We start from the raw sequence: 24930 nt of genomic DNA, 5'->3' as shown, positions 1-24930 counted from the left end.
CCATGTTGGCCAGGCTGGTCTCGAACTCCTGACCACAGGTGATCCACCCACCTCAGCCTCCCAAAGTGCTGGAATTACAGGCATGAGCCCTGCACCTGGCCCAAATGTTCTTAATAGCAACTGGAATGGTGAATTCTTTCCAGAAGGTTTTCAATTTACTTTCCCCAGATCCATTAGAGGAATCATTATCTATGGTAGCCACAGTCTTCTGAAATGCATTTCTTTAATAGTAAGACTTGGGCCAGGCGCGATGGCTCACACCTGTAATCCCAGCACTTTGGGAGGCCGAGACGGGCAGATCACGAGGTCAGGAGATCGAGACCATCCTGGCTAACACGATGAAACCCTGTCTCTACTAAAAATACAAAAAAAGTAGCCGGGCGTAGTGGCGGGCACCTGTAGTCCCAGCTACTCGGGAGGCTGAGGCAGGAGAATGGCAAGAACCCGGAAGGCGGAGCTTGCAGTGAGCCAAGATTGCGCCACCGCACTCCAGCCCGGGCGACCGAGCAAGACTCCATCTCAAAAAAAAAAAAAAAAAAAATAGTAAGACTTGAAAGTCTAAATTACTCCTTGATCCATGGGCTGCAGAATGGATGTTATGTTAACAGCCATGAAAACAACATTAATCTCCTGTGTATCTCCATCAGAGCTCTTATTACTGATCATTGACAATGACCAGGTGCATTGTCAATGGTCAGTAATATTTTGAAAGGCATATTTTTTTCTGAGCAGTAGATGTCAATAGTGGGCTTAAAATATTCAGTAAGCCTTGCTGTAAACACATGTGATGTCATCTTAGCTTTGTAGTTCCATTTCCAGAGCCCAGGCAGAGAAGATTTAACATAATTCTTAAGGGTCCTAGGATTTTTAGAATGGTAAATGAGCATTGGCTTCAACTTAAAGTCACCAGCTACATTAGCTGCTAACAAGTGAGTCAGTCTGCCCTTTGAAGCTTTGAAGCCAGGCATTGATTTCTCTTCTAGCTATGAAAGTCCTAGATGGCATTTTCTTCCAATGTAAGACTGCTTCATCCACACTGGAAATCTATTGTTTAGTGTGGCCACCTTCATCACTGATTTTAGCCAAATCTTCGGGATAACTTGCTGCAGCTTTTACATTAGCACTTGATGCTTCACCTTGTACATTTATGTCATGGAGGCAGCTTCTTTCCTCAAACCTCATGAACCAACTTCTGCTAGCTTCAAGTTTTTCTTCTGCAGTGTCTGTACCTCTCCAGCCATCACAGACTTGAAGAGAGTTAGGACGTTGTTCTGGATTAGGCTTTGGCTTAAGGGAATGTCAGGGCTGGTTTGAGCTTCTATCCAAACCACTAGAATTTTCTCCATATCAGCAATAAGGCTGTTTGGCTCTCTTATCATTTGTGTGCTCACTAGAGTAGCACTTTTAATTTCTTTCCAGAACTTTTCCTTTGCATTTACAGCTTGGCTGTTTGGTGGAAGAGACTCAACTTTCAGCCTATTTTGGCTTTTCACATGTCTTCCTCACTAAGCTTAATTATTTCTAGCTTTTGACTTCAAGTGAGAGGCGTGCACCTCTTCCTTTCATATGAACACTTAGAGGCCATTATAAGGTTATTAATTGGCCTGATTTCAATATTGTTGTGTCTCAGGGAATAAGGAGGCCCAAGGAAAGAGACAGAGATAGGGGAACAGTGCTTGGTAGAGCAGTGAGAACACACACAATATTCCTCAATTAAGTTTGCCATCTTATATGGGTGCAGTTCGTGGCACCTCAAAACATTACAATAGTAACGTCAAAGATCACTGATCACAGATCACCATAATAGATATAGTAATATTGAGGAATTCGAAATACTGCGAGAATTACCAAAATGAGACACAGAGACATAAAGTGACATGCTGCTGAACAAATGGTGCTGATAAATTCGCTCAATGCAGGGTTGCCACAAACCTTCGATTTGTAAAAAAAAACACAATAGCTGCAAAGCACAATCAAACAAGGTATGCCTATAAATAGACAATGTAATTACAAATTGTAGTGTTTTTTAAAAAATAAGAGACTAAGTAAAAGAGTAATAATTGAGGTACTTAGATAACTTTCAACGAAGTTGAACTCTGAGACAGGAAGGCCTCTCTGAGCTGGTAAGAGGTCCACAGATGAAGAATGGATGGGTAAAATTGCAGACAGTAGAGAAAACATGAGGCAAGCAAGGGTTTGGTAGATGCTCCAGGCCCTGGAAGATCAGTGTAATGGAGGCATCATAACTAAGAGGACAGAATGGTAGGAAAGGAGGTTGAGAAGTAGGCAGGCCAGATCATACAGGGCCTTGCAGGGAATGTCAAATTTCCATTTTATTTTAAGTTGAATGGAAAGCCATTGAAGTGCTTAAGGTAGTATAATAATATGATCAATTTTCATCTTGATAAAATATCTCTGGATGATAAGTAAAGAAGAATTTGACAAATAAATAATGTGAGGCCAATTAAGAGTCTAATACAATAACCCATGGAATATATGAGGGTGGCCTGGACTACATGATAAACTAGTCAGAACACACACAATATTCCTCAATTAAGTTTGCCATCTTATATGATAAACTAAATTCATGATTTATTTTGGAGAAAAAAATCAAAATGAATTGCTGAGAGATCTGATGTGGAAGATAAAGAAAAATGAGGAATCAAGGTGAATTCTTAGATTTCTGGTTTGAAAAACTGGTTGGATAAAGATGCCACTGGAAATCAATAATTCTGTGTAGACATTTTAAGTTTGAGATACTATGAGACATTAAAATGGAGATACCATGGAGGCAGCTGGATATGTGAAGCTGGGGTTCAAAGGGATGGTCTAGACTAGCGCTATCAGATTTAGGATGGTACTTACATCTGCAAAACGGATGAGATCACTTAAGCCCTCTTCTCTCTTTCTACTCTTTCCCTAAATAATCTTTATCCAGGGAAAAGTTCTACTCTTTCCCTAAATAATCTTTATCCAGGGAAAAGTGGTGCAAACTATCCTATGACCATTTTTTCTTTTTTTGTGTGTGAAGCTGATGGGATTAACAGACAGTAATTAGTGAGTTTTTTCTTTTTTTTTTTTTTTTTGAGACGGAGTCTCGCTCTGTCGCCCAGGCTGGAGTGCAGTGGCCGGATCTCAGCTCACTGCAAGCTCCGCCTCCCGGGTTTACGCCATTCTCCCGCCTCAGCCTCCCGAGTAGCTGGGACTACAGGTGCCCACCACCTCGCCCGGCTAGTTTTTTGTATTTTTTAGTAGAGACGAGGTTTCACCATGTTCGCCAGGATGGTCTCGATCTCCTGACCTCGTGATCCGCCCGTCTCGGCCTCCCAAAGTACTGGGATTACAGGCTTGAGCCACTGCGCCCGGCCGTGAGTTTTTTTCTTAAGCAAAGTCTATGTGTCTGTTCCTAGAGAAAGGCTTACCTATATATAGAAGAAAGAAGACCTATACAGTGTCTATAGCTGTGGTGTTAAGTTTCTTTTTAATAATTATGTATAAGATTCCTGGTCAAAATCCCTCTATTTTGGGATTTTGGTGTCACTGTGGTATCTTATTTGTCATATCCCCATCATACCCACTGGGCTATGAGTCACACAAAGACTCTTATACTAGTCAAAGCCCCACAGTAGCATAGGCTTCCCAGGTCTGGAGTTTACAGATTGTTTAGAAAGTATGTGAATATTTTCACTTTCAGGCACAGGGCCAGCAGCTGTGCAATGTGTTTCAATTTTCTATTCCTGAATAACTAATTACTCTAAAACTTAACAGCTTAAAACAATAAACACTTATTATCTCATACCATTCCTGAGAGTCATGAACCTGAGAGTGAGTGAGTTGGATGGTTCTCAACTAATGTTGTAGTCAAGATGCCAGTTGAAGTAGCAGTCATCCAAGGGCTTAAAGGAAGCTAGAGAATCCACTTTCACATATTTGGTGTCAGGACACCTCGGGTCCTTGCCACATGGACCTCTCCATTGATCTGCTCGAGTATCCTTACACCACGGCAGTTAGATTCCCCAATGAGCAATCCATGGGAGACGGCAAGGAGAAAGCCACAATGCCTTTAGTATCCTAAGCTTAGATGTCACACACCATTATTTCTGACACATTCTATTTCTTGGAAATGAGTTACTATGTATAGCCACACTTAAGAGGGAAATAAATTGGGCTCCATCCTCTGAAGGAAGGAGTATCAAAGAATGTGTGGAAATATTTTAAATCACCACAAGGTAGCACTTGGTAATACAATTAATAGGGCACGCAAAAAGAGACTTGCCCCTTGGTATTCTGCAATTTCCATTTCTTTGTGATAAAAATAATTAAAATATGGTCTTTGCCCAAAGAAGACAGTCTTTCCAAATTCTGGCAGGCCTTAAGGCACAGGACCTATAAAAGACACCATGAGCTGATCCCAGCCTATCTCTCCAACCTTATCTTTCGTCTTTTATACTACAGCCATCTTGACTACTTGGAGTTCTCCAAATCCACCATATTCTATCCCACCCTGGGCCTTTACCTGTGCTTAAAATACCTCTACAGCCCACTCTTAGCGTGGCTTATTACTATTCATTCTTTGCAATTAGGTGCAGGAGCCAGTTTCTTCTGAAAAGCCTTCTCTAGACTGGGTCAGATACTCATTTTACATGCTTCCACACACCCTCTACACATATTTGCCAAAATAATATTTATCATTATATTCTAATTATTTGTTCCATTTCTGTGCTCTCTGCTCCCAGATTCTGAACTTTTTTTTTTTTTGAGATGGAGTTTCGCTCTTGTTCCCCAGGCTGGAGTGCATTGGCACAATCTCGGCTCATTGCAACCTTCACCTCCCAGGTTCAAGCAATTCTCCTGCCTCAGCCTCCTGAGTAGCTGGGATTACAGGTGTGCACCACCATGCCTGGCTAATTTTGTATTTTTTTAGTAGAGATGGGGTTTCACCATGTTGGTCAGGCTGGTCTCAAACTCCTGACCTCAAGTGATCCACCCACCTTGGCCTCCCAAAGTGCTGGGATTGGGAGGCATGAGCCACCACACCCAGCCATGAACTTCTTAAGAAGATTGTATCATATTCATCTTTGTATTCTCAATGACTAGAATAGTGACTGGCAAATGGAGGTTGTTCAATAAATGTTGTATGAATGAATAAAGGAAGGAATATCCCAATGAATGAATAAAGAGCCTATTTTGAAATTTTGCTCCTGAATAAACTCTTAGTCAAGAAAGGGGAAAGGAATTCTCATTTGCATCTCTTTTCTGCTACATGCTCCTCTTCCCAACTCAGGTAAACGCCAGTGCTATTATTCCATTTCTATTGGTTTAAAGAGGTTTTTTATAGGTTCATCACTATTCCTAACAGTATTTTAAAGTAACATGCATTCTGAATTCTATAAAACCCATACACGAATAAACATTCAACAGAATACAGCTTGGTGATAAGTTTGTAAACTCATATACTTAAACAAATATATAATAATAGATTTATAATTTCCTATGTTGTTTTCAATTACAGACTTGAATATTTCTTATTAAATTTAAGCTGTAGGACTTTGGAAACAAATTGGCAACCCAGGTTCACATGTTGAATATCTCTATTAGTCAGGGGTTCTCCAGAGAAACAGAACCAAGAGGGTGTATGTGTATGTGTGAGTTTATTTGGGAGAATTAGCTCACACTATTACAAGGCGAAGTCCCACAATAGGCTGTCTGCAAACTGAGGAAGAGAGAAACCAGCAGTGTTCAGTCAGAGTCCAAAAGCCTCAAAACCAGGGAAGCTCACAGTGCAGCCTTCAGTCTGTGGCCAAAGGCCCGAGAGCCCCCAGCAAGCCACTGGTGCAAGTCCCAGAGTCTAATGATGGAAGAACCTGGGATCTGACGTCCAAGGGCAGGAAAAGCAGAAGGAAGCATCTGGCACCGATAAAGAAGGAAGCCAGAAGGCTCAGCAAGCAAGATTAGCCCACCTTCTTCTGCCTGCTTTGTTCTAGCTGTGCTGGCAGCTGACTGGATGGTGCCCACCCACATTGAGGGTGGGTCTTCTTCTCCCAGACCACTGACTCAAACATCTAATTTCTCTGGTGACACCCTCGCAGACACACCCAGAAATGATACTTTACCAGCCATCTAGGCATCCTTCAATCCAATCAAGTTGACATCTAATATTAACCATCACAACATCCTTCCTCTCCTAATTCCCCACAATGCAACCAATATAAATTCCATACCATTAGTCTTATCCACATAACTGAATTTTCAAGACATCTCAAAGGAAAATAGAACAGTTGAGAGTACAGTGAGGATAGGTAACACTTGGTCACCATCCACAAGGCCAAAGCCCACCATGAGAAGTAAGTAAAGGAATTTATGCTGACATCAAAGCTTGATGAACATTTCCGAGACTGCACTGAAGATATGCCAAAGAAATAACTAAAATAAATCCTACACCAGCTTGAACCTCTAACCTACTGACAAATACTACAAGCAAAAAACATGCTGTGGCCCAAACACAGCCTAGATACAAAGGCTATAGGAGGATAGACAGCCTGTAAAGGTGTTAGCACTTGCCAGGTAGCTTGCTGGAAATCTGACTGCTACCTCTGAGCTGCAATATAACAAGAGATTTCTCAAACACAAGTGATACACTGGTCAAATACTTGCCTCCCTCTGCCAATGGCTTCGTCCCTAACTTGTACAAATGTTTAGATCTCTACACTGCCAAAGAAAAAAATTACAATAAATCCAAAGGTTTTTCTTCCCTTGTTACTAAGGACTGAATTGAAAAATACACAATTTGGCAATATATATATTCTGAGAACTGATGTCTGTGTCATTTAGACATAATGTGATTTTGATAAATAATTATACATATGACATGCAGGTACATGAAAAAAGCATGCAATAAGGCAATATTGCTCATTCAAATGTCATTTTATAAAACGTGAGTATATACATTCAGAAAAAAAAGTCTATCACTAGATCAATGACTTCCAGAGGCTAGGAGCTGGGGATAGAACTTATAGAGCAAAGGGGCATGAGGGAAATTTTGGGGGTGATGGAAATGTTCTATATCTTGATTTGAGTGGTAGTTACGCAGCTATACTTTTTAAAGGGTGACTTTTACTGAATGCAAATTATATTTCAATAAGCCTGACGAATCCTTCATAAAAAAAACTCCATATGGCTATATACCAAAACAATAATAGTAACTTCCTATGGTAGTTTAGATTTACCGTTCAAAAAAGATTCACTCCCTTCCCCTTCCTGCCTCACTTTAATGGAAGTCTACTTCTCTGTTCCATTATTGTTTTTGGGGTTGGCCATGTGACTTGCTTTAGACTGATGGAAGGTCAAGTATACTTCCTTGTCCATTGACTTTGGGTTTAGCTGTGTTCTTGCAAGCTTGGGATCGCTCTCTTGCATCTCTGTGAATACCATGTGAAAAGTTGCCCCATGTGGCTGCTTCATCCTGAACCTCAGAATGTATACACATGAAGCGGATCAGAATCCTCTCCACAACAATAAACAAACCCAGCCAGTCCTACAGCTTGAAGAAAAGCTGCTTACCTGATTCCAGCCTAGATCAGCCAACCCCCAGATGCATGAGAAGTAAACATGTTTTTTTTTTGTATGCCACTAGATTGCGTGGTTGTGTATTATGTTGCATTATTATGACAATAATAACCAATATACAATCTCTGGGTAAGAAAGTGATAGTGATTTTTAACCTCCTTTTGTACTTTTCTACTGACTAATTATTTTAGCATGTATTACTTTTATAATCAGAAAAAAGCTACAATCATTATGAAAAAAAGAGAAAGGTACAAAAAGGTATTTTATATATACATACTGTTTTAGATGATCTTTGGCAAGAGCCACCCTTTCTCTGTGTCGTTTTCTGCTTTTCTTGTTCTTCTTTAAAAGCTTTTTCAATGTTGAGCTTCAATTGTTCCTCCCATTTTTTATCTGATTTTATCGTACTCTTTCGGAATTCAATCTGGGCATCACGTTCTTTCATAACTCTACTAAGAAGAAGTCCTGACTACAAAAGAAAAATTATAGTACTTTAAGAAAATGATGCCTAATTATGTATAGATATGTTAAATATATATAAAATACAAGAAAACCCAAGTAGTACATGAAAGTTTTTCACTCTTTCTGTCTGGTAAAATTGACATTGCTTTGCATTTTCGATGGCCTTTTTTCTTTTTCCTTGTTTGTGTATTTCTTCTTCCAGATCCAGAATTTGTCTTTCTGCCTCTATTTCTTCATCGCGCTTCTTTTTGGCTTCAAGTTTCTGTTCTTTCATCCCCTGTAAAAGATAAACACAATCTTTTGTTTTCATTTTTCAATTTAATTTTACTACAATTTAACATAATATTATAATTTGAGCTTTTATTATGTTTTTATTGTATTTATAATATTTTACTAATAAATATGAGGCTACATTTATGAGCTTATTTTTTAGACTGACTTTTTTAGGTAGATAACACATTACATGGTTCAAAATCCCAAAATATTATAGAGGTATATGAACTTCTCCTTTTGTATTAATCTGTTCTCACATTTCTATAAAGAAATACCAGAGACTGGGTAATTTATAAAGAAAAGAGATTTAATTAGCTCACAGTTCTGTAGGCTGTACAGGAAGGATGATGTTGGCATCTGCTCAGCTTCCGGAGAGGCCTCAGTAAACTTACAATCATGGTGGAAGGCAAATGGGCGGCAAGCATGTCATGGCCGGAGGAGAAACGAGAGTGGAGAAAGGAGGTGCTACACACTTTCAAACGACCAGATCTCACAAGAACACAGTCACTATTTCGAGGATAGTACCAATGGGGATGGTGCTAAACCATTCATGAGAAATCTGCCCCCATGATCCAATCACCTCCCACCAGGCCCCACCTCCAACATTGGGAATTACATTTCAATATGATATCTGAATGGGGACACACATCCAAACTATATCACCTTCCAACCCATCTGCAATCTCCTCTCATTCTACGGTAACTGCTATTAGTTTCTTTTGTTTACTTCCAAAGTTCCTCTCTACAGTTACACAATAAATATATATCTTACTACTTTTGCTCCTTTAAAAAACCAATAGTTGTATATTTTATATATTCTTCTATAACTCTGAGGCCTCCATTCCTCATGTCATATGAGGTCTTCCTTTTCCTTATTGGTCCTATTTCCTGTGTCTTAAGAAAACTTTATTTACTTTGATACCCTGAAGATATTCTATTATTTATGTTAAAAGTTTTAGTGTTTTGCCTTTTACATTTAGGTATTTAGTCTGGCTGAAATCCATTTTTCTGTATTCTGTACTATTAAGATGTAATTTAATCTCTTTCATATGCCAATTTTCCCAGTATCAGTTGTTGAATTCCCATCCTTTCCTTTCCTTTTTGCAATGACATTTTTGTCATATGTCAAGTTCCAATATATAACGTGGGTTTGTTTCTAGGTTCTCTCTTCTGACCTATTATTTTGTCAACCTCTGTGTCTATATCATAGTTTTTACTACTACGGGTTTATAGACAGTCTTGCTGCTGGTAAGATGAATCATCATTTATTATTCATCTTTAATACCCATGGAGAGTTAAAGCATTATATGCGCTACTTCTGCATTAAAAAAAAAAAAAAAAAAAAGGATATATCCCCATCCCCTGTCCCTTTATGTACCAGGGACCTTTTTCAAATCAAGTTTTCTATATTATAATTTACAAGCGCCCTTTTAGTGTAGAGTTTACAAATGCATACAGTCACTTACAAAATAATTCCATCCTCCCAAAAAATCCCATCATGTCTCATTATAGTCAACCACTCCCTCTACCTGTAGGCCCTTGCAACCACTGATCTGTTTTCTTTCCCTATAGTTTTGCCTTTTTCAGAATGTCGTATGTTACATATATTAGTCGTCATATAATTCTTCCCTTTTTGAGAAAAAAAAGAGAATTAATAAATTATGACCATCGTTTCTAAAGCAAGGTACTATAAGTTTTCTATGTCCTTTCCCAAAGATAAATAATGTATACTGCAACAAAGTAAGGAAACATGCAATGTTAAAAAGAAAAAAAAAAACAGTGAGAACTCTCTAGACTGAGTTTACGCCTATCTGTAGTTTTAATAATTCTATCATAAAACAAACATAACCCTGCCTCTCAGTGCCTCAAACAATGGAGGAAAGTAGGGTGGAGGGAGGGGATTACCTTTTCCCAGCATTTCTCCCCAGGCAAGATAATAAAAGGAGTCAGGGGACACCTTCCATTTCGAAGAAGTTTCCCATTCATGCATATGGAACTAAACTGGGCTACTGTAACCCTCAGGTAGAGGGAGGCTAGCAGATGCACAGAGCAGGGCACAGCAAAAGCACTATGCAGTTCCAGAGAGAGGAAGAGGCAGGCAGATAGACAAATCAGAGGCAAATGATGAGAAGCTGTCTTGGTTCTTCACAGTTTCCAGTACTCTGGCTTTCTGCGCAATCCTGCGTCATAACAGTAAACAGTACTACTCTGATAATCAAACTAGATAAAGATATTTCAAGAAAACTATGGACCAATATCCCTCATGAACACAAATACAAAAATTAATAACATTTTAGCAAATTAAATCCATCAAAAGGATAATACATTATGACCAATGGGGTTTTATCCTAGTAATGCAAGCTTGGTTGAATATTTAAAAATCAAACAATGTAATTCACAATTTTAACAGACTAGAAAATAAGAACCTCGTGATAATCTCAACAGACATCAAAAAAGTACTTTAAAAAGTCTAACATCCATTTCTGATTTTAAAAGAACCAAAACACTCAACAATTTCGATACAGAAGGCAACTTCAACTTGATTAGGGACATCTACAAAAACCATACACTTAGCATCACAGTTAAAGGTGAAAGAATGAGTACCTTTCCCCCAAAGTCAGGAATAAGAATATCTACCTTCACTACATTTATTCAATATTATATTGGAGCTTCTAGCCAGTGCAGTAAGTCAAGAAAAAGAAATAGGCATTCAGATTGGGGGAAAAAAAAAGAATTAAAACTGTCTTTATTCTCTGATGCCATGATTGTCTATGTAGGAAATCTGATGGAATCTACCAAGAAGGGACTAGAACTAATAAGTAAGATTAGCCATGTTGCAGGATACCAGATCAATACAGGAAACATTTACTGTATTTTTAAAGCTAACAACAGCAGATTGAAACTTTTAAAAACACCATTTACCATAATATTAAAAATATGAAATATTTAGGGATAAATCCAACAAAAGATGTATAAAACCTATATACTGAACACTATAAAACACTGCTGACAGAAATTAAGACTTAGGCTGGGTGCGGTGGCTCATGCCTGTAATCCCAGTACTTTGGGAGACCGAGGTTGGCGGATCACCTGAGGTTGGGAGTTCGAGACCAGCCTGACCAACATGAAGAAACCCCGTCTTTACTAAAAATACAAAATTAGATGGGCATTGTGGTGTATGCCTGTAATCTCAGCTACTCAGGAGGCTGAGCCAGGAGAACTGCTTGAACCCAGGAGGCGGAGGTTGCAGTGAGCCAAGACCTCACCATTACACTCCAGCCTGGGCAACAAGAGCAAAACTCCATCTCAAAAAACAACAACAAAAAAAAAAACAGAAAAAAGAAATTAAGCCTTAAACAAATAGAGTATGTTCATGGTTCAGAAGATTCAATATTGTCAAAATATAATTATCTCCAAATTGATCTAGAGATTCAACACTATCCCAACCAAAATTCCAGCTGGCTTTTTTGCATGAATTGACAAGCAGATTCTAAAACTCATAAAAGCCAGGCACTTGGGGAGGCTGAGGCTGGCTGATCACTTGAGGTCAGGAGTTCGAGACCATCCCGGCCAACATGGTGAAACCCCGTCTCTATTAAAAATACAAAAATTAGTTGGGCATGATGGTGCAGGCCTGTAGTCCCAGCTACTCAGGATGCTGAGGCAGGAGAATTGCTTGAACCCGGGAGGTGGAGGTTGCAGTGAGCCGAGATCGTGCCACTGCACTCCAAACTAGGTGACAGAGTGAGACTCCGTTTCAAAAAAATTTTTTTTAAATAAAAAATTAAAATTAAAAAAATCATAAGAATGTACAAAGGACCCAGAATAGCCAAAACAGCTTTGAAAAGGAACTGATTTCAAGACCTGTTATTAAATCTGCAGCTATCAAGACAGTGTATAATTGGAGTAAACACAGATAAATAGAGCAATAAAACAGAATAGATAGTGCAGAAATGTCGCCTGAGTATATATACGCAAGTGGATTTTCAAGAAAAGTGCAAAGGCAATGTAGTGGATAAAGAAGAGTATTTTCGGCCGGGCGCGGTGGCTCAAGCCTGTAATCCCAGCCACTTTGGGGGAGGGCCGAGACGGGGCGGCATCACGAGGTCAGCGAGATCGCAGACCATCCTGGCATAACACGGTGAAACCCCGCTCTCTTTACTAAAAAATACAAAAAACTAGCCAGGCCGAGCGTGGCGTGCGGGCCTGTAGTCCCAGCTACTCAGGGAGGCTGAGGCCAGGAGAATGGTGTAACCGGGGAGGCGCGAGCCTTGCAGTGAGCCTGAGCATCCGGCCACTGCACTCCAGCCCGGTACGACAGAGCAAGACTCGTCTCAAAAAAAAAAAAAAAAAAAGAGGAGTATTTTCAATAAATTATGGCAGAACAATTGGATCTTCTACACAAAAAACAAAAAAAAATCAATACCTACTGCCATATAAACATATATTTAAAATGGTTCCTAGACCTATACAGGAAACCAAAAAATATATATTTCTTTCCGACTTTTAGTTCAAGGGTTACATGTGCAGTTTTGTTACACAGGTAAATTGCATGTCACAAGGATTTGGTGTGCAGATAATTTTGTCACCCAGGTAATCAGCATAATATCCAATCGTCATCTTCCTCCCACCCTCCTCCATCCTTAAGCAGGTGCCAGTGTCAACTGGGCACAGTGGCTCATGCCTGTAATCCCAGCACTTTGGAAGCCCAAGGCAGGTGTATCATGAGGTCAGGAGATCAAGACCATCCTGGCTAACATGGTGAAAACCCGTCTCTACTAAAAAAAAAATACAAAAAATTAGCAGGGTGTTGTGGCGGGTGCCTGAAGTCCCAGATACTCGGGAGGCTGAGGCAGGAGAATAGCATGAACCTGGGAGGCGGAGCTTGCAGTGAGCGGAGATCACGCCACTGCACTCCAGCCTGGGCAACAGAGCAAGACTCCATCTCAAAACAAAACAAAACAAAACAAAAAAAGTGCCAGTGTCTACTGTTCTCTTCTTTGTGTCCATGTGTACTCAATATTTACCTCCCACTTAGAAGTGAGAACATGAAGTATTTGGTGAAATCTAAAATTTTTAAACTTCTAAAAGAAAACATAGGAGAAAATCTTTGTGATATTAGAGTGGGTAAAGATTTCTTGGATAAGCCACTAAAATAATGATATATACAAGAAACACTGATAAACCATATTTCACTAAAAGTAAAAACTTTTGCTTTTCAAAAGACACAGTAAGGAAATGAAAAGTCAAGCTATAGAGTGGGAGAAAGTATTTTCAAGTCAAATACCTAATCATGAATTTGTATTTGGAATATAGTTTAAAATTATCTAAGCTCAATAATAAAACTAATTTTAAAATGGGAAAACACTTGAATGGATACATCACCAAAGAAGATATACTGGTAGAAAATAAGTTCAGGAAGAGACATTCAACATCATTTTTACTTAGAGAAATTCAAATTAAAACTATAATGAGATATTTCACACCTATTAAAATGTTTATAATTAAAAAGACCAACTATACCAAGTGTTGTTGAGAATGGAGAGGAAATAGGACTCTCAGAGATTACTATTGGGAATGCAAAATTACAACTACTTTGGATAACAGTTTGAAAGTTTCTTACAAAGTTAAATATACACCTATCATAAAAAACAGCTATTCTACACAAAGATATTTACTAAGAGAAATGGAAGTATATGTCCATACATAGACTTATACATGAATGTTCATAGCAGCTTTGTTTGTAATAGCCAAAAACGGAAAGAAACAGCTCAAATGTCAATATTTCATTGATGTCAATCATCAAAAAGTAACCAAATAAACAAACTGTGGTATATCCATACAATGGAATACTATTCAGCAATAAAAATTAACAATTGATACCCACAACATGAATGAATCTCAAAGTAATTGTGTTGAATGAAATCTGTAATAGGAAGCAGATCAGTGGTTACCTAAGGATCCAGAGGAGGAGCAGGGAGGAAGGAGAGGGAATAAAACAGGTCATGAGGAAATTTTGAGGTCAAGAACATGTTCATTATCCTAATAGTAATGATGGTTTTGGGGGTTTATACATATGTCAAAATTATAGGATTGTACATTTCAAATATGTCCAATTCATTGTATATCACTTATACCTAAATAACACCGTTGAAAGTGTGTTTCGATGCATTTTAATGAAATTTTACATGTAAAAAAATTATAAAAAGAAGCATAAGAGTACTAAGAAACAAGGGTAAGTCTTCAGTGCATGTGTATTCCTGGGTGGTTAATACTTACTGCATATGTATTAGTCCAGTGTTTTACCACCTCTTGAGATCGCAAATGCATTTCTTTCTTTGCCTTTCTTTCTGCACGGAGGCATGCTGCTTCTCTTGTCAACCTGTCAAGGCTATTTTGAATCCTTTTCCACTCATTGTGTGGAATTATGGTGACCTGCTGGAGATCTACTTTGCTAGGCAGAAGAGGCGGATAGAGAACTTGATCTTCTTCAGAGTTTCTTTTTTCTAATAAATTGTAAAAAATGATTACTAAAGACTTACAGGAATAGTTTAAGTGATATTTGTCTCAGAAGTTCCGATAGTGGCATAACTAGAAATTATTTTCAAACACTTAATTTACTCTTGTTATCCCAAGAACAGCTACGATTAAGTGAAAAAAAAAAAAAAAAATACAAGGCCTTGAAATCAGAAGGCATATATTTGACTACTTGTTTAATCACTTCCTTACTGTGTAAACTTGGGCAAGTCATTTAACTTTTTGGAATCTCAGTACCCTCATCTTTAAAATAGAGATCTCCTAGTAATACCTATCCCAACAGCTTGTTATAAAAGCATTTTTCAAAGTTAACAAAGTGGTAGTTTATAAATGGATAACTTTGTGGGTGTTCATCTTTTGGGGTTGTAGGCATTACGACTGACTCTATTCAACCTCTTCCCACTGAGCAGCAGCAACATAATTTGGAGAACTCACTATAGTTCCAGGGTGGGCCTAGTTGGTTTAAGAACACTTGTATCTCCATTGTCAATCACTATTTCTCTAAAAAGCAAAGAAACAGGACAAAAGGTTTACGTGCAACTTTTAGAAAAGTTCTTCCTTGTTTTCTGGGAGAGACATCCAAAAGACTCTCAAGCTAAGTATGAATAAGGAAGAAAGAGAGACAGATAAACAGCTACGACCACAAAAGAAACCAGCCTTGAATGAAGCTATTATTGCAAAGAAGCTGTTACTGCAAAGGAGAAACAACAGGAGAATCTGAGGCAATGATAATCTCATTATTCTGCTAATCAACTCAACCTGAAGCCTGGCATTCCTGTTATAAAGTGAAAAAAATGTCCCTATTTTTGAAGATGATTGAGTTGGGTGTTCTATTATATGAATTCAAAGCATCCTAAATGACACAGTGGAACTCATAACAGATCTCCTTGGAAAAATGGTCCTACCCTTTTAATCAACCAAGTTTCTTAATTATTAACAGCCAAACTTACTCTAGTAAGTTTGGCAGAACTAGTTTAGGCAGAAAAGAAAAGGAATTAATTAAGGGGCATTAAGTAATGGACTCAATCTACTAGAGAGCCATAGTCATCCTTATAAGCTGTATATGCAAAACATCATACAAACCACAACATGGGGTTCCAGTGAGGGCCCATGGCAACTGGCTTTGTGTAGGCATCTCGACTTGCCCCATTTACAACTTGCCCCACTGGAAACCATACACTGGAATACTTGAATCTTCACCACTGTTGCCTCTGAAATTGGTACACTTTTATTGCCATTTTCTACAAACACACACACACACACACAAACTGATTCAACATGCTGTTTGATTCCTTATATTGCTCTCTTCAGAATATAAATCTGGCATATGTAAAACTGATTGGATGAGTCTTTGTCCCACGCTTGCCCTCTAACTGTAACAACAGCTCAAAAAGTGAATTTTGCCTTCTATCTTAAGGAGGTAGGACATCAAAGGAAGGAAATTCACCAAAATAGGAAAGGCATTTGAACAATGATGGGTGGCCACAGGCATAACAAAGGTAGGATAGCAGAGTGGGTAAGAGTGTGGATTCTGGAGTCAGACTACCTGAACTTTTTCTGAACACACCATATATTAACTATATGAATGTAGATAAAATTATTTAACCCTTCTGAATCTGTTTCCTTAATTGCAAAATGGGGTCATTAACAGTATCTACTGGATGTAAAGAATTTAAGACTAGTGTCTGGTACATAATATGTTCTCAACAAATATTAGCTATTATTATTTTTACTATTAGTATGAGAAGAATGAAACAAGTAGAGAGAAAGGCAGAAGCAAGAAAATCACATAGTTCCAAAAAGAGAAAGATACTGAAAGAAAAGCTGTTAGGACCAATTAAAGTCTTCTTGGGGTTTAAATTAAGGCAGGTAGGGGTGAGAACTTGGTGACTAAACTAAAGTGTGAGTTTACAACCACAGGCACTATCTTGCCTACCACATACCAAACCTCTGCATGCAGAACAAAGCCAAACAAAGCTGACTTTATCATGACTCTTTAGTTGCAAATAGTATTATCTTTAGTTGCAAAGAGTATCATCATGATTCTTTAGTTGCAAATGACTAATCTAATTCACAGTAGTTACAATAAAAAGGAGAATATTGTGTCTCCCATATCTGGGGATTGCGGTGTAACTTGATTCAGAACACTGTTCTACTTAAGAGTCATGACCAATACATTCTTACAGCCTTGTAACAAATTTCCTTTATTTTGCCTAAACCAGCTCAATTTGGCTTGTGTTACTTGCAATCAGAAGCTAACCAAACAATGGTCTCTAAGTTAAACCATCTGCCTTTTGATTAAGAAATTGCTAGGCATGTTACTATCTTTGTCTGACCCAAGAGTCATTCTAAATTTAATTCACTAAAATTCTAAAGAGGGTCAATACAGTACACGGTCCATTCTGGCAGGAGCTGCTCCCCACAAAGTATACAGTGGTAAGTGGGCCTTAGCAGTGGTGGCAGGAGAGCAGGATGTCAGAAAGCTATGCAGTGCAAAGTGTGATCCCTCCTCTTTCACATCTCAAATCTTTAGTAGAATAACTGTGTTCACAGGATGTTTTATTCAAGTAGATCTTTTGATGGACTCTGATACAGGAACGAACAAAGAGAACCACCACAAATGCAGGAATAGAGTTGGGTAACCGCAAAGAAAAAAGAAAGCCCACAGAAAGCTTGGGAAAGGCTTTTACTATCTCGGGTCACTGAAGTTGGGGCAAGTTCCCCATATCTTTGAAGATCAGGAGAGCCCTGGTTGAGATCAGAGCTATAGATGGTTTCACATATCCCCACTTTAATCCACTGGTTGATGTAAAATTTAGTTCTTAGAGGGCAATCTTACTTCCAAGATTTCTACCCCACAGTAACTCTCATACAATGTCAGTAGAGGCTGTTAGAGAAGTTGAAGAAGGGCAGACCACAACTGAATGAAGGGACATGAAAGACAGAGACAGATGGACAGAGAGAGAATATAAATAGGCAGACTAGCAAGCAGGAGAGAGGGGACAAAAGCAGTGGCAAGTTACCTAAAAGTGTCTAAAATCAGTCCATCTGCCTGCCATATTGACACATTTTCCATGGATTAGATCATCTTTTTATTGAGTTATAATACACATAAAAATCCACCACTGCAAACAGTAGCATTCGATGGTTTTTACTCTATTCTCAAAGCTGGGCAACTATCACTAATATCTAATTCAGAACATTTTCATCACTCCGAAGGACACTCTATGCATTAGCAGTCCTCTCCTCCTCATAGCTCCTGGCAACCACTAATCTACTTTCTGGCTCTACTTTTTTGAATTTGCCTATTCGAGACATTTCATGTGCATGGAATAATACAATATGTGGCCTTTTATATCTGGCCTCTTTCAAGGTTCATTCACATTGTAGAATGTATCCATACTTGATTCCTTTCTGTTGTTGTTGTTGTTGTTGTTGTTGTTGTTGAGATGAGTCTGTCTCCATCGCCCAGACTGGAGTGCGGTGGCACAATCTCGGCTCACTGCAACCTCCATCTCCCAGGCTCAAGCAGTTCTCCTGCCAAGCCTCCCAAGTAGCTGGGATTACGGTCGTGCACCACCACGCCCAACTTAATTTTTTTGTATTTTTAGTAGACATGGGGTTTCACCATGTTGGCCTGGCTGGTCTCAAACTCATGGCATCAAGTGATCCACCTGCCTTGGCCTCCCAAAGTGCTGGGATTACAGGTATGAGCCACCACGCCTGGCCCTAATTCCTTTTTATGGTGAGTAATATTCCATTCTATAGATGTAGCACATTTTGTTTATCCATTATCAATTGATGGACATTAGGGGTGTTTCCACCTTTTGACTACTATGAATAATTCTGTTATGAACATTCACATGTTTTTGTGTGGACATACGTTTTTCATTATCTTTGGTTATGCTTAGGAACAGAATTATAACTCCATATTTAACATTTTGAGAAAGTGTCAAATTGTTTTTCAAAGTTGCTATACTATTTTACATTTCCACTAACAACATACGAAGGTTTCAATTTCTCCACATCCTTCCCAACAGTTATTACTGCCCCTTTATTTTTTTCATTCATCCTAGTGGGTGGGAAGTGGTTTCTCACTGTTGTCTTGATTTGTATTTCTATAATGGGTAATGAAGTTGAGCATCATTTCATGTGCTTATTGGCTGTTTGTACATCTTGTTTGGAGAAATATCAGTTCAAATCATTTGTCCCTTTTTAAAAATGAGCTTTTTATTGTTGAGTTGAAAGAATTCTTTATAATCTGGATTATAGATCCTTAGCATATATATAATTTGCAAATATCTTCTCCCATTCGGTGGATGTATTTGCACTTTTTGATAGTGTTCTTTGATGTATTCATACTGAAGTTTTTAATTTTGATGAAGGCCAAATCTATTTATCTTGGGTTGATTGTGCTTTTGGTGTCACATCTAAGAAATTGTTGCCTAATCCAAGGTAATAAAGATGTATATCTAAGTTTTCTTCTAATAGTTTTATAGTTCTAGCTTTTATATTTAGTTATATGATTCATTTCAAACTAATATTTGTATGTAGTGTGAGGTGTATATTAATTTGGGAGTCGAAATTCATTATTTTGTATATGGATATCCACTTATCCTGGCACCATTTGTTAAAAATTCTACTCTTTCCCCATTGCATTAACATTCTTGTCAAAACCCATTTAGTATAGATGTATGGGTTTATTTCATTATTTCTATTACACTCATCTATATGTCTTTCCTTAAGCCAACACTACAATCTCTTGGTGACTGTAGGTTTTTTAATTGTTTTTAGAAACAGGGTCTCTCTATGTAGCTCTGACTGGAGTGCAGTAGCTATTCATAATCACAGCCATTGTGCACTACACCCTCAAACTCCTGGTCTCAAGTGATCCTTCTGGCCACAACCACCTGAGTAGCTGGGACTATAGGTGCACACTCCCATGTCCAGCCAATGAGTGTAGCTTTGTAGTAAGTCTTAATATCATGAAGTGTGAGTCCTCTTACTTGTTAATATTTCTTCTGATTCAAAATTGTTTTAGCTATTCTATTGTCCTTTTCATTTCCATATGAATTCTAGGATCAGCTTGCCAATATCCACAAGAAAGCCAAGTAGAATTTTGATAGGAATTGTGTTAAATGTGTAGATCAATTTGGGAAGTGTTGCCATCTGTCTTAGTCCATTTTCTGTTGCTATATCAGAATATCTGAAACTAGATAATTTGTAAAGAAAATGATTTTATTTCTTACAATTATAGAGGCTGAGAAGCGCAAGGTTGAGGGGCTGCATTTGTTGAGGGCTTTCTTGCTGGTGAGGTCTCTCTGCAGAGTCTGGAAGTAGTGTAGGGCATCATATGGCAAGGGGGCTGAGGATGCTAGCTGAGATCTCTCTTCCTCTTCTTATGAAGCCAAGAGTCCCAATTCCAGCATAAGCCGTTAATCCATTCACAGCAAGACCCCATTTCTAATCCATTCATGAGGGCAGATCCCTCATGACCCAATCACTTCTTAAAGGCCCCACCTCTCAATACTGCCATTTTGGGAATTAATTTTCAACATGAGTTTTGAAGGGGACAAATATTCAAACCATGTTAACCATACTAAGTCTCCCAGCCCATTAACATGAAATGTGTATTAGTCTATTTTCATGCTGCTGATAAAGACATACCCGAGACTAGGGAGAAAAAAAAGTTTAGTTGGACTTACAGTTCCACATGGCTGGGGAGGCCTCAGGATCATGGTGAGAGGCAAAAGGCACTTCTTACATGATGGCAGCAAGAGAAAATGAGGAAGAAGCAAAAGTGGAAACCCCTGATAATCCCATCAGATCTCATGAGATGTATTCACTATTGTAAGAATGGCATGGTAAAGACCAGTCCCCATGATTCAATTACCTCTCCCTGGGTCCCTCCCACAACATGTAGGAATTCTGGGAGATACCATTCAAGTTGAGATTTGGGTGGGGACACAGCCAAACCATATCATTCTGCCCCTGGTCCCTCTAAATCTCATATCCTCACATTTCAAAACCAATCATGCCTTCACAACAGTCCCCCAAAGTCTTAACTCATTTCAGCATTAACCCAAAAGTCTGTAGTCCAAAGTCTCATCTGAGACAAGGCAAGTCCCTTCTGCCTATGAGCCTGTAAAATCAAAAGCAAGCCGGGCGCGGTGGCTCAAGCCTGTAATCCCAGCACTTTGGGAGGCTGAGACGGGCGGATCACGAGGTCAGGAGATCGAGACCATCCTGGCAAACATGGTGAAACCCCGTCTCTACTAAAAAAATACAAAAAACTAGCCAGGTGAGGTGGCAGGCGCCTGTAGTCCCAGCTACTTGGGAGGCTGAGGCAGGAGAATGGCGTAAACCCAGCGGAGCTTGCAGTGAGCTGAGATCTGGCCACTGCACTCCAGCCTGGGCGACAGAGCGAGACTCTGTCTCAAAAAAAAAAAAAAAAATCAAAAGCAAGCTAATTACTTCCTAGATACAATGGGGGTACAGGTATTAGGCAAATACAGCCATTCCAAATGGGAGACATTGGCCAAAACAAAGGGACTACAGGACCCATGCAAGTCTGAAATCCAGCAGGGCAATACAATTTTAAAGCTCCAAAATGATCTCCTTTGACTCTAGGTCTCACATTCAGGTCACACTGATGCAAAAGTGGGTTCCAATGGTCTTTGACAGTTCTGCCCCTGTGGCTTTGCAGGGCACAGCCTCCCTCCTGGCTGCTTTCATGAACTGGCATTGAGTGTCTGCGGCTTTTCCAGGTGCATGGTGCAAACTGTCAGTGGATCTACCATGCTGGGGTCTGGAGGATGGTGGCCCTCTTCTCACAGCTCCACTAGATAATGTCCCAGTAGGGACTCTATGTGGGAGCTCCGACCCCACAATTCCCTTCTGCACTGCCCTAGCAGAGGTTCTCCATAAGGGCCCTGCCTCTGCAGCAAACTTTTGCCTGGGCATCCAGGCATTTCCATATATCTTCTGAAATCTAGGTGGAGGTTCCCAAACCTCAATTCTTGACTTCTGCGCACCCACAGGCTCAACACCATGTGGAAGCTGCCAAGGCTTGGCAGCTTCCACCCTCTGAAGCCACAGCATGAGCTCTACAGTGGCTCCTTTCAGCCATGGCTGGAGCAGCTAGGACACGGCACCAAGTCTATAGGCTGCACACAGCACAGGGACCCTGGGCCCAGACCATAAAACCACTTTTTCCTCCTGGACCTCTAGGCCTGTGACAGGAGGGGCTGCTGTGAAGGTCTCCAACATGGCCTGGAGACATTTTCCCCATGGTCTTGGTGATTAACATTAGGCTCCTTGATGCTTATGCAGATTTCTGCAGCTGGCTTGAATTTCTCCCCAGAAAATTGGTTTTTCAGACTACAAATTTTCTGAATTTTATGGTCTGTTTCCTTTTAAAACTGAATGCCCTTAACAGTACCCAACTCACCTCTTGAATGCTTTGCTGCTTAGAAATTTCTTCTGCCAGACACCCTAAATCATATTTCTCAAAGTTCCACAAATCTTTAGGGCAGGGACAAAATGACGCCAGTCTTTTTGCCAAAACATAGCAAGAATCACCTTTATTCCAGTTTCTAAAAAGTTCCTTATCTCCATCTGAGACCACCTCGGCCTGGATTTCACTGTCCATATCGCTATCAGCATTTTGGTCAAAGTCATTCAACAAGTCTCTAGGAAGTTCCAAACTTTCCCATATTTTCGTGTCTTCTTCTGAGCTCTTCAAACTGTTCCAATCTCTGCCTGTTACCCAGTTCCAAAGTCACTTCCACATTTTCAGTTATCTTTCCAGCAATGCCCCACTCTGCTGGTACCAATTTACTATATTAATCCATTTTCACCCTGCTGATAAAGATATACTGAAGACTGAGAAAAAAGAGATTTAATTAGACCTACAGTTCCACATGGCTGGGGAGGCCTCAGAATCATGGCAGGAGGTGAAAGACACTTCTTACGTGGTGGCAGCAAGAGAAAATGAGGAAGAAGCAAAAGTAGAAATCCCTGATAAATCCCTTTGATCTCATAAGACTTATTTACTATCACAAGAATAGCACAGGAAAGGCCAGCCCCCATGATTCAATTATCTCCATGTGCCCACAACACCTGGGAATTCAAGTTGAGATTTGGGCGAGGATACATCCAAACCATATCAAGATGTCTTTCCATTTATTTACATCTAACTTTTTTCAATAATGTTTTGTAGTTTTTTAAAAGATTAAATTTTGGGCCCGGGCGCGGTGGCTCAAGCCCTGTAATCCCAGCACTTTGGGAGGCCGGACGGGCGGATCATGAGGTCAGAGATCGAGACCATCCTGGTAATACGGTGAACCCCGTCTTCTACTAAAAATACAAAAACTAGCCGGCGGCGAGCGGGGCCTGTGTCCAGTACTCGGGAGGCTTGGGACAGGAGAATGGCGTGAACCCGGGAGGCGGGAGCTTGCAGTGAGCTTGACGATCGGCCACTGCCTCCAGCCTGGGCGGCAGAGCAAGATCCGTCTCAAAAAAAAAAAAAAAAAAAAAAAAAAAAAAAAAAAAAAAAAAAAGAGATAAATTTTGCTTATTCCTATAAGTATTTTTCCTTAGAAAAACTTTTCCTAAGTATTTTGGTGCTATTGTAAATGGAATTGTTTTCTTAAATTTATTATCAGATTGTTCATTGCAAGTGTAAAGAAATACAATTTTGTAAATTGATCATCTTTCAATGCCACTAAACTTTATTAGATCTAATAATTGTATCCTTTAGGATTTTTAATATAGAATATCATGTCATCTGTGAAAATAGAAAGTTTTATTTTTTCCTTTCCAATCTGGATGGCCTTCTGTTTTGCTTGCCTAAATGCCATGGCTAGAATTTCTAGTATGATGTTAAATAGAAGTGATGAAAGCAGGCATACTTGTCTTTTCCTGATCAGGCTTTCAGTCTATCACCATTAACTATGATGTTAGCTATAGGCTTTTCATAGGTCTCCTTTATCAGGTTAAGAAAATTCCTTTCTATTCCTAGTTTGTTGTTTTTATCATAAATGGAATGTTGGATTTGTCAAATGTTTTTTCTATTAGGATAATCATGTAGTTTTGTTCTTTATTCTATTTATACAGTGTACTACATTAATTGGTTTTTTTGTTTTGTTTTGTTTTTTTTGAGACGGAGTCTCGCTCTGTCGCCCGGGCTGGAGGGCAGTGGCCGGATCTTGGCTCACTGCAAGCTCCGCCTCCTGGGTTAACTCCATTCTCCTGCCTCAGCCTCCCCAGTAGCTGGGACTACAGGTGCCTGCCACCTCGCCCGGCTAGTTTTTTTTGTATTTTTTAATAGAGACGGGGTTTCACCGGGTTAGCCAGGATGGTCTTGATCTCCTGACCTCGTGATCCGCCCGTCTCGGCCTCCCAAAGTGCTGGGATTACAGGCTTGAGCCACCACGCCCGGCACATTAATTGTTTTTAAGCCAACCTTGCATTCCTGGGATAAATACCACTTCGTCATGGTATATAATAATTTTTATATGTTGCTGGATTTGGTTTGCTAGTATTTTATTTAATTAATCAACTTATTTTTTGAGATGGGGTCTTGCTATGTTGCCCAGGCTGGAGTGCAGTGGCTATTTACAAGTGTGACCATAGCACATTACAGCCTCAAATTCCTGGCCTCAAGTGGTCCTCCCACCTCAGCCTCCCAAGTAGCTGGGAGGTGTGTGCCACATCTAGCTGATGTGCTAAAACTATGTTGAAGATTTTTGCATCTCTATTCATAAAGGATAATCATCTATAGTTTTCTTGTGATGTCTTTGTCTGATGTTGGCAATACTGCCCTTATAGAATGAGTTGGAAAGTGCCCCTTCCTCTTCTTTATTTTTTAAAAAGATTTGGAAGGATTTATGTTAATATTTCATTAAACATTTAGAATTAACCAATGAAGCCATCTGGTCCTCAGTTTTTCTTCGTGATAATTTTTTCAATTAATAACTGAAGGTGGGATCACCTGAGGTCAGGAGTTTGAGACATGCCTGGCCAACACGGCAAAACCCCATCTCTACTAAAAATACAAAAATTAGCCAGGCATGGTGGTGGGTGCCTGTAA

General features: G+C 39.4%; 1 protein-coding gene across 1 annotated transcript in view; it reads right to left on the bottom strand.

Moving 5' to 3' along the window:
- The window catches only part of CFAP210 (cilia and flagella associated protein 210), a 63210-nt gene that overhangs the window by 34391 nt on the left and 3889 nt on the right, over positions 1 to 24930 (bottom strand). The window contains 4 exon segments of the mRNA XM_017854471.1: positions 7844 to 7894; positions 7896 to 8035; positions 8132 to 8305; positions 14580 to 14806. Coding sequence (XP_017709960.1) covers positions 7844 to 7894; positions 7896 to 8035; positions 8132 to 8305; positions 14580 to 14806 — 592 coding nt within the window.

The sequence above is a fragment of the Rhinopithecus bieti genome, unplaced genomic scaffold, assembly GCF_001698545.2.
Source record: "Rhinopithecus bieti isolate Rb0 unplaced genomic scaffold, ASM169854v2 scaffold_37314, whole genome shotgun sequence".
Classification (NCBI taxonomy): Eukaryota; Metazoa; Chordata; class Mammalia; order Primates; family Cercopithecidae; genus Rhinopithecus; species Rhinopithecus bieti.
This window is presented reverse-complemented; position numbering and strand designations above follow the sequence as displayed.